The following is an 11,278-nucleotide window of genomic DNA, read 5'->3' as shown; positions in this document are numbered from 1 at the left end:
TATATATATATATATATATATATATATATATATATATATATATATAATTTATATAGACGTTTAAATTTTGTAAAAATGGGTTCATTACTGTGAGTTTGATACACAAGTTCTCATATCTTGAATTTTTTTTCCTAAACGTTATTAGCACAAAAAAAAATTAATGTAATTGTGAAAAACGTGCCGGAGCCTGTTTTCATTACAAAACTGTGGTTCTTTGTGCTGTGCGGTTGAGTTAAAATTGTTTTTTTTGTCGATGTTTGGTACTATCAGCGTGTATTTCATGATAAATTGTTGTAATGGGATACCCTTCGAACCCAATAACTTTTGTAAGGGTTATTTGGATTGGTGGCTCCCCGACAAGATATGTATTCAGGTGCGTAATTTCAAATATTTTGTCCTTAAAATAACCTCTGAAGGTCATTCCAAAAAAGAGCCTCAAGTACCCATCTAAACGTAAAATTTTGCGCTCTTTCCGAATCCGGGGTCAAAAATAGGGGTTTCTATTTAAAAATTCGATTTGACCTTCAAATGACCTTGAAGGTCAAGGTCAAGGTGAAATTGAAAATCACCATCCGATATCCCCCTCCGAACCCAGCAACTTTTGTAAGGGTTATTTTCGGATCGGTGGCTTCCCTGATGAGATATTCAGATGCGTAATTTAAAATGGGACACCCTGTATATACAGGATAAGGAAAAAGTATAGAAACCTTGAAAAATCTAAAAAAATATAAGTTTTACAGAAAAATGTTTCAAATAAAAGTTTTAGGACTTAAAAAGGTCTATTCAATAGTCTCATCAGTTTGACCCTGGCTGGCGTCGTTAAGGTGAAGTCAAAGTCACCTTGAATTTTTTTTAATGGAACATCCCATATATTATTATATATAGTTCCGTGTTCCGTATTTCCGCATAAAATATAAGTATACATATTCTTATTTTGCCTTAAAGCCATAGTACATCATATATACGCTGTATTAAAATTTTTATATCTATAAAAATAATTTGTAATAACCAAAATTTTTATATCTATAAAATTTTTATATCTATAAATTATACCTATAAAATTTTTATATCTATAAAATTTTTATATCTATAAAAATAATTTGTAATAACCAAAATTTTGGTTTCAGAATATTCATTTTTTAAAAACAAATTTACTAATTAAATTATAAAATAAAACAATTAATTTGATATTACGTCTAAAAATTATTTATATTATTGAGAAATTATTATTGAGTAATTGTTGAAAAAATTAGTAATCTAATAATTATTATAAATAATTGTGCTAAAACATTATGATGAAATTCATACAAATAACGAAGTTATAGCGCTTTTTCTGTTCGCGCGCACGGGACTAAATGCGCGCACGGTTGCTCGAAGCGCTTGGGTCCATTGTCGGCACATATAAGCCGATTTCTATGAAGAGACAGTATTCATAAACTTAAGTTATATTGCGAACTGGGTTCTATTTCCATTAGCAACACTAATGTAGTATGTCTCTACGCAAAGATTCTTCGAAAAGACTTCGCATATGTCAGGAATAACGGCCAAGGAAAATGATTTATCTTTCAATATGTCTATTTTCTAAAATGTACACAAGATCACGGTTCAATTGATCTAATGGAGATTCGGTCGCAAAATTTCTCTCGCTCGCGCTCATCGGCGGTATTTATTATTCTTTCGATCGGCTTTTGTTAATTTGTCCTCGGCGTATTATCGACGTGAACTTGTACATGTTTATATGTTTATATGAAACATTGTCTTAATATTATTGAGATAAACATGTTTTGTTGTTTTTGTCTAACGGTCGCCTACACTTAAGATGTTATTTAGTTTTCGTCTTGTCGCATGGCAGTCGGCATATCTGTAACGAGCGGTATCTCAAGATTGTTTTTCAGTATTTTTTGACAATTTATTTCGTGATAATGGATCGCAAAGGAAGTAGATCGACTCTTAAACGACAAAGATGTGATAATAGAAAAGGTCATCGTTATGAAATAGAACAAGATGACAAGGTTGCAAGCGCAGCGGCAAAGAAGTTAAAGACCGGTGACTTTCCCGACGTTTCTGTGAATTCAACAATAAGCTACAAACTGATAAACTTTTTTACTGTATTTTTGACGATTTTAAATTTTGTGAAGTTTGTGATCACAACATAACTTTCGAGAAATCAAGCTGTCGCGGACTCAGTTTCAAATTAGTTATAAAATGTAAATCTTGTAATCCGAAATATATAGATTCATGCCCTTTAGTCGGTAACGCTTACGAAATAAATCATAGATTTATATTTGCCATGAGACTACTGAGTTGGACTGAACGGTGCTGAAACATTTTGTGCGTTTGTGGATATGCCACGACCAATTTTTCAGTCTTTTTATGACACAATTGTTAACAGCATATATACTGTTTCGAAAGCGGTAGCCGAAACTTTCATGAAAAAAAGTGCTAATAAAGGAAAAAACTTGACGAGAGAAGCAACAGGACAAATATAGGACTAACGGTGTCAAGAGATGGCACTTGGATGAAATGAAGCTTCAATTCTTTGTTGGTGTCGCCAGTTTGATTAGTTTTCATACAAAAAAAGTTATCGATGTTGCCATAAAGTCTGCGTACTGTCATGTCTGTAAATTGCATGAAAACGACCTTGATGATATCGAACATGAGATGTGGAGACAGGAACATGCAAATTATTGTGTCATGAACCACGGAGTCTTCGAGAAAATGAAAGTCGACACGGTACGTGAGATGTTCCTCATATCGGAAAAGTTGTACGGTACGCAACACTTATTATATCGGTGATGACGATAGCAAAACCTATAAAGCTATTATTGGTTCAAAAGCGACATGGCGACAAAATTATTGTAAAAAAAGAGTGCATTAACCATATGTAAAAGCGAATAGGCACGAGATTACGACAATTGAAAAAAAACACAAAGGATTTAGCGGTAGAGGCAAGTTGACTGATAAAATGATCAACGAGTTGTGCAACTATTATGGAAAAGTCATTCATGAAAATAATGATTCTGTCGAAAAAATGCGCAATGCTATATGGGCTATCTTATATCATAAAAATTCGTCAGACGAAGATCTAAAACATTACTTGTATCCAGAAAGTGCGAATGCGTGATGCACTTGGCAGCGCGCAAAAGCTGCCGGTAATCTGCAAGCATAAACAATTGCTGCAGAATGTTGTCGATGCAATCACTCCTATTTATACGGGTTTGAGCAAGCCAGAGTTGCTGGAACGTTGCCTAGGTGAATTTACACAAAACTGCAATGAGAGCTTTAATGCTCTCATTTAGAAGTTTGCACCGAAAACTTCATCAAGTCGGGCTATTATTGTGCAAATCGTATTTGACGGTTTCCATTTTTAATAATGAAATGTCATCTTTATTACAAGTATTAGATGCAATGCAAATCAAGATTGGGCTCAAAATGTACTTATTTTGTATAGCGAAAAACTAGCACCGCATGAGCCAACACTGAAAAATTAATATTCTTGTTTTTAGGAAAATCCTCTAAAATAGGCGCCAAGTATAAAATATTTTAAATATAAGATTTATTCCTCTTGTTTTGAGAGAAAATTCTGTACACAGAGAGAAGAGTTTCTCTAAACAAGAGGAATAAATCTTATATTTAGAATATTTTATACTTGGTGCCTATTTTAGAGGATTTTTCTAAAAACAAGAATATTAATTTTTCAATAAAGCTGATGCGCGTTCATCTACTGGAAGTGTTACAAACGATCCAAACTTCAATCAAAGAGTGAATTTGCCTTCCACAAGTATCTAAGACCTCTATTATAGACCAGGAATCGATGAATTGTGGTAAGTCTTTCCTATGTTATACTAAAAAGAACTAAAGTTAAAACTTTAAACGCGCTTCTCTCGAAACGATATTTTTTCAACTGGTTGTCACGATTTCTTCACTAATTAAAATCGCATTGAAATTTTGATTAGACATCCTTTATCTATACATAAGATTCTCTTCAGTTAATCGTAGGAATTTTTTTTATATTAATATTTACTATTTTTGGTAATTATGCATTTTAACGGAGCAACCTTCAATGACCTTGATCTTGACATATGTTATAGAGGTTACCCTCCTGAATAACCCTAAAAAAAATTTTAGGCGGCGCTCGTTGTTTCTTAAAAAATTATTAACAAAAGAAGTTGTTCATTTAATCTGTAGATTTGCACACACACACACACATACACACACATACTACTTGGGCGAGCGCACAGGCAACCAAGCAGTGTGCGTATGTGTGTATGTAGCAAGCATCTTCCTAGTTTACAAATTCGTTGTTTTTGTATATACGGTGTCCAAAAATTACATTCATTTTATGCAACTTCTTTTGTTAATAATTTTTTAAGAAACAATGAGCGCCGCCTAAAACTTTTTGAGGGTTACTCAAGAGAATGACATAACATGTCAAGATCAAGGTTATTGGAAGTTGCTCCGTTAAAATGCATAATTACTCTATTTTTTTGCTCTCTGAAAGGACGAAATTTTAACTGATTTTTTTAACTTTTTTTTTTAAGATCTGCCATTTTAACAATAATTCGTTTTTTTTAATCGGCTAATTTAATCGCTTAATTGAAACTATACTAATATAGATTAAAACAGTATTTTACTTTTTATTTTTAGATCATTATTAGACGAATATGATGACAACAAATAAGACGCTTCTTCCGTTCAGTGTGTTGCAACTACCTCTACAAGTGTACCTTAAAATACATATTTCTCAATACAATAATTCGTAAACTTAGTTCAAGATATGTACTTTTTAATCCACTAACTTCTACATTTCTGCAATGTATGAGTGAGGCAAAAAATTTTAAATATCGCCTTTTTTTTGCCGTTACCCTGTTGTTTCCCCTTAAGTTATTATACAACTGTACGCTTGTAGAATGGAGAGGGAAGGAGAGTGTTTGCATATTTTTCTTTCAAGATACTTCGAAAAGCAGCCAACGTTCAATTTGTTTTTGAATAATTCTCGAAATTTTTTCGAAAGTTTTCTTATTAGACGTCGAATGCATTTCAAAGTACATCGAAAAAAAATCTAAAAATTGTTCTATAAACAAGCGAGTTTAATAAGATAATTTCTGAATATGTGTGCAACTTCCGAGCAAGTTCTGCAAAGAAGCGCAAATCTGCAAGAAGTACGCTGCAAGAAATCGCGCAATTACTGTGAGGAAATATTTTTATGAAAGAAAGGCTTACCTGCAAGCGGATAATTCTCTTTATTTAACCAGACGAAACGTAAAACTATAAAAATGTCACTTTTGCTCTATACATATTCCCCGTTTCTCGATTAATCAATAGTTCCAAACGTGCGACCAGAAAGAAATGCAGCTGAAAGCGTTTATCGACAATCGTTATTTAGGTACTGATAAAGCATCAGCGATACCAAAGCATTTATCACATATTGTCAGATAGAATGTATCAGGTATAGAATATTGCACATCGGTTTGCACACTTTTTATTGAATGAAATTGCAATGCTTCAAGTTGTCAGAATTGAAATTACTGCTGATATGTTTACGCAGTAATTACAAGGTCATGACAAGAGCTAAAGTAATAATACAGAACGTGACACTCGTGAAATTTAGAAAAAAGAATTTATTTTTAATTAAGAGAATTCATTGTTGTGAAGTAATTTTTATATATTTATAACTGATTAGTATGCACATATATGACACAATAGTGGCTTCAAATCTAAGAATTTTAAAGTATTGCAACTTTACTCGATAAATGGTGTACAAATCGTTTTGAAACCAGCTATATACATTATATTTCTATTTACTTTCTTACAATGAGTATTTACATCAAATGAAAGTCTTATTTCGACATTTTTTAAATATTTTATTACTTTCAAAATAAAAACGATTACGACATTTACGAATTGCATTTCACTAATTTTATTGCGCAATTATTTTTTGTTATTTTAAATAATTTTGTTAACTTTAAGTTTATAAAGTCGGAAGCGCTGTTATTCTTTAGCAGTATATCGAAGAAGTAGAGATACATTATTGTTTAGGTAAGAGAGATAATAATTATTTTTTAGGTAATTATCCGGTATAGAGGAATGAGCATAACCTTAATATATGTTCTCAAGGTTACTGCCCTGAATAACATTCAAAAGGTTTTAACTGGTTTTCATTGTTTAATAAAAATAACTAAAAGTTTTTCAAACGAAACGTAATTTTGGTATACAAGATACGTTAAAATATGATAAACAGTACACGCTTATGCGCGGGGGAGGGACTCCGCCCCTTCTTCCGCATCACCTCCTCAAAAAACTAACTCTAACCTAATCCATATACTGAAACATGACAAATAATACACTTATATATGCAACCTATCCTTTATATTTTTATATATAATTTGTCAATGAAAATAATATAAGAATATAAATATATATACTGTATACATATACGTGTGCCGTTTGTCATATTTCAATATATAGTTAATATAATTAGTATATTTTGAAGACAAATTATAAAAAACATACTTGAAATATATAATAATAATACAATAATAAGCTTAATAATAATAATACAATAATAATAATATAATAATAACAGCTAATTTTTGCACAATTGTCCGCATAACATTGAGCGATGCTCCTCGCATCGTGGTTCTTTGCATTGAGGACAAACAATTAGACTCTTACTATCTAAATCGACAGGACACCATTTGCATTTTAAACTTGGTATTTGTAATTGATGTGGGACTGTATGTAAAGGCAAGTATCTACTTTTATATGGCATAATTAAACTTTTAGCTAATGTTTCTAAAAATTTATATCTTGCTATCTTATGGTTATCTTTGTTTAAAGTATATAAAATGAAACTATTAATACTGCTATAATCAAGCATACCAAAGAAAAATCGTGTCGGCCAACGATTAGAAGGACATGCAGTATTATATTCATGACATATTTGGTCAAAAATGTTAGTGCTACTTTTAGTAGAATTGTAAAATTGAATCATGTTTGCTCCAAGATTTATATCGTTTTGTTCATGTAAAGTAGATAATATTAAAACAGTTTGATCTATTTTAGGACAATATGAAAGTAATGTCATGTTATCAGCATAACGAAAACGTATACTATTAACTTCTGTGAAATCTTTCATTTCCTGTGGTATATTTAATCGAGTTGGTTTAATTTCCCCTACTATACTAAGTGAAAATTCTTTCTGCATTATTTGCACGAGAGAAGTAGAAGTAAACCAGTTATCACAAGTAATGTTTCTGTGACTGTTATGGATCGGCTTAGATAATTGACGCACATAGTAAGAAGGCACTGGCTCGAAAAGTTGTGTAGTGATCTTCCCAACGTAAGGAATAGCGTTTATCATATAATATGTTTCTGAATCGTTCATCATAACAATTTCAAGTCCGTATTTGTCTTCGGAACGTACGCGAAAAGGACATCTTCCGCAGAAACTCAGTATTTGCTTGTCTATTGTTACATATTTACTTGGTAAATAATATTTCATACAATTCGATAAAAATAAATCCCAAAGGTCACGAATTGGTGCTAACTTATCACGCTGGCGACGTTCTTGACGTGTATTTTTGTCATCAAACCGTAAACATTGTAACAAAAGTGCAAAACGTTCTGCTTTTGGCATAGCTAAACAGTAGAAAGGTGATTCGAGCATATTCCATAATTTCAAGAGACTTTTATGATTATCTTTTTGTAATCCACAAAAGTATAAAATTCCTATAAAGGCTTTTAATTCATCGAGATCCGTATCTAATAAATCAGTTTCACAATTTTTGAAATTGTGTTCTCGTTTTCTTGTAATCTCAGCATTAGTGTATTTGACAATTATATTTAACATTTCATCAGTAAAAAGGAGAGACCATACTTCTAGTGGAGTATTTATATTCTTTGCAGCGTCTAACGCTTCAGGTACCTGGTCTGTTTTTTGTCTTTCTGTCTCCTGCGGTGTATCCAACCATTGAATATTAGGAAGCTTGCGAGGTCTAAAACAGTCCTTTCTTATCGAGAAACCGAGAAGTTCTGTGTCACTCGATTGTTGATCTTCTGATGAGCTTTCCTCATCCATAGGTTCATCGGCAGGTTCTACTTCTCGCAACAGTTTCTGCAATTCTTGTATATGTTCCCTAGAGCGTATTTCCATTGCTGAAATTTCCATTGTAAAAATGATTCAAAATAATAGTTTATATTACAAATGTAAAATATTATTTATTGAAAAGTAGAAATATGTAATCCATTCGTAAAATAACTCTCAAGAAATTAAAAAAAATTTTTTTATTTCATATTTTTTAAAATTTTATATTAACAAATAACTCTCTTTAAACAAATTATACCTAGCTATATTCATACTATTCATACTATTCAGGTAACACATGTCATGACAAATAAGAACCATATAATTATAAACAGAATTATTCTTTATTTGTTGTATTTTTGTCAATATTCAATTGTATATAATTTAGAGTTAATAATAAGTAAATGTATATTCCTAAATAATTGTCAGCATATCAAGACAAGATAATGATAATCATTTTCCACTTAATGCAAAAGCAAATTTTGAACAACACGCAGTTACTAAAAAAAGTTATTCAACAATTACACCACACTACGAGGAGGGAGGAGGATATATCTATTAACTTTCGTGACATTTTATGATGGCAGGGAAAAAAAGACCATGGAACATTATACATTATATGTATATACGCTGTATTAAAATTTTTATATCCATAAAAATATTTTGTAATAATCAAAATTTTGGTTTCGGAATATTCATTTTTTAAAAACAACTTTTACTAATTAAAATTATAAAATAAAACAATTAATTTAGTATTATGTCTAAAAATTACTTATATTATTAAGAAATTTTTATTAAGTAATTATTGAAAAAAAGTTAGTAACGCGCAATCTAATAATTATTATTTATAATAATATAATGTTTTCTATTTTTCTTATCCTACGTGTGAGAATGATGTAATTTCACATGTCACGTGACATTGGAATAGGACCAAAACTTGTAACGACGAAGGAGAAGTGGGATAAAAATATAAAATTGAAAATCATTACCGACAGATTTACGTAATAATAGTAACAATAATATAATTAATACTAAATAATAATAATAATTAATAATAATAATAATTACTAATGTAATGACTGGACAAGCTCGAGACACACACGTATGCACACATACATATCCGCATGTATAACCGCACACAACACAGTAATAACTTTCAGTTTTAACTGTTTAGTGAATTGTCAGTTTCATCATGTTTAAGCTATTTTACGACTCTACACTCGGTTGTGGAACTAGAAAGGCGGGAGGAGGAAGGTTTACATATTTTTCTTTCGAAATATTTCGAAAAGCAACCAACGTCCAATTTGTTTTAAGTAAATCTCGAACCTCTTTTTGAAATTTTTTCGAAAGGTTTTAATTAAACGTCGAATGCATTTCAAAGTGTATCGAAAAAAGATCTACAAATTGTTTTCCAAACAAGCGAGTTTGAATAAAATGATTTCTGAATATATGTGCAACATGCAAACATATTCTGCAAAAGAGTGCAAATCTGCAAAAAAAACACTGCAAGTAATCGCGCAATTACTGTGTGGAATTATTCTTATGAAAAACAGATTTACCTGCAAGCGGATAACTTTCTTTATTCAACCAGACAAAACGTAAAACTATAAAAATGTCACTTTTATTCTGTACACTATCCCTGTTTTGATTAATTAACGTGCGACCGGCAACTGATCGTGTTGCTGCAACTGAAAGCATTTATCGAGTATCGTTATCTAGGTAATCATAATGCGTCAGCGATATTGAAGCATTCATCAGATAGAATGTATCAGATATAAAATATTGCACATCGGTTTGCACACTTTTTATTGAACACTAGAACACCACATAGCGCGCGCTTCACGCGCGCCACTTTAGCTTTTTCGTTGTATTTATAATTTATATTTTTCGTTGTATTTATAATTTATATTATAACATTCGTTTTTACAAATTATATTGCCAGCAAACAATGTTATGTGTAACTAATATGTATGTTACATGTAACATTGTGTTTGCTGGGATTACAATAAATATCAAATTCATATGGCGCGAACAACACAACCTGATCACCGCGGCTGACAGCGGCACGAATTCAACTGCGACGGGATCGAGACGGCCAATTAGCGTCGCGGAAAAGAGGCTTCACCCACTTCGATATATTCGAGATTTAGTTAACACGCACTTTTTCTGATAGGAAAGTTGCAACGCTTCAATTGTCAGAACTGAAATCACTGCTGTGTATGCGCAGTAATGACAAGGTCATGACAAAAGCCGAAGTAATAGTACGTAGCATGACACTCGTGAAATTTAGAAGAAAAAATTTATTTTTAATTAAAAGGACTCGTTGTAATTAACTCGTTGTAAGTAATTTTTATTTATTTATAACCGATTAGTACGCACATATATGACACGGTTTCAATTCTAAGAATTTTAAAGCATTGCAACTTTACTCGATAAATAGTGTATACAAATCGTTTTGAGATCGTCTATATACATCATATTTCTGTTTACTTTCTTACAATAGCTATTTACATCAAATGAAAGTCTTATTTCGTCATTTTTAAAATGTTTTTCAACTTTCAAAATAAAAACGTTTATATATTATGTTCATTTAAGAATTACATCTCACTAATTTTGTTACGAAATTATTTTTTTGTTATTTTAAATGATTTTATTAACTTTAAGTTTATAAAGTCGAAAACGCTGTTATTTTTTGACAGTATATCGAGGAAATAGACATGTATTCATAATAATTATTTTTTAATTTTTAAAATTATTTTTTAATGATGTTGTTTGTATTAAAAAATGATAAAAGATGAAGGTCGCGATATCAATGTGATATATGCGATGTAGGATTATGTCTAAGTACTTGCTTTAAAATATATTTATAATTTAATATATACGGTTAAAAAAAATTTTATTGCTCTATCTAGTTTAAAAAAAACTATTGTTTCATCTATTTGTAATGTATTATATATAAATATATACATATAACAATTCTATGACTTTATTAAATATTATTCTACATATTAACGCAATTCTTTATATTAACTTAACATTAATATATATTCAACGTTAATATGGGGTGTCCTACAATTGATAGAACACCTGTTAAGGGTAGAAAGCGGGTGAAATTTGGAACTAAAAGTTTCTCTTCCATTTTTGGATCCGACAATTAATTAATGAAATATTAATTAATTAAGTCTGCCAATC

The 11,278-nt window shown here is 30.8% G+C and overlaps 2 protein-coding genes and 1 long non-coding RNA gene across 5 annotated transcripts in view; 2 read left to right on the top strand and 1 right to left on the bottom strand.

Moving 5' to 3' along the window:
- Positions 1-9,803, bottom strand: part of LOC116843615 (piggyBac transposable element-derived protein 4-like) — a 10,855-nt gene extending 1,052 nt beyond the window's left edge. Inside the window, exons 1-3 of one of the 3 annotated variants that reach the window (XM_032814148.1) lie at positions 9,646-9,803; positions 7,928-8,157; positions 5,254-5,355 (exon numbers count right to left, since the gene is read on the bottom strand). In XM_032814148.1, the coding sequence (XP_032670039.1) occupies positions 5,269-5,355; positions 7,928-8,157; positions 9,646-9,784 (456 nt within the window). In that variant the 5' untranslated portion in view covers positions 9,785-9,803 and the 3' untranslated portion in view covers positions 5,254-5,268. Of the gene's footprint in view, positions 1-5,253; positions 5,356-5,429; positions 8,158-9,645 lie in introns of those variants that run through there. The other 2 variants (XM_032814149.1, XM_032814147.1) reach the window with 2 other exon arrangements.
- The window catches only part of LOC116843617, a 76,751-nt gene that overhangs the window by 18,326 nt on the left and 47,147 nt on the right, over positions 1-11,278 (top strand). The gene's annotated exons all lie outside the window — the stretch shown is intronic.
- Positions 1,657-4,768, top strand: LOC116843618. Its single transcript, XR_004377904.1, has 2 exons — positions 1,657-3,824; positions 4,648-4,768. It is a non-coding gene; the product is annotated as an uncharacterized LOC116843618 (long non-coding RNA).

Source organism: Odontomachus brunneus, unplaced genomic scaffold (assembly GCF_010583005.1).
Source record: "Odontomachus brunneus isolate Ranch 3 - 2012 unplaced genomic scaffold, Obru_v1 Obru_scaffold_034, whole genome shotgun sequence".
Classification (NCBI taxonomy): Eukaryota; Metazoa; Arthropoda; class Insecta; order Hymenoptera; family Formicidae; genus Odontomachus; species Odontomachus brunneus.
This window is presented reverse-complemented; position numbering and strand designations above follow the sequence as displayed.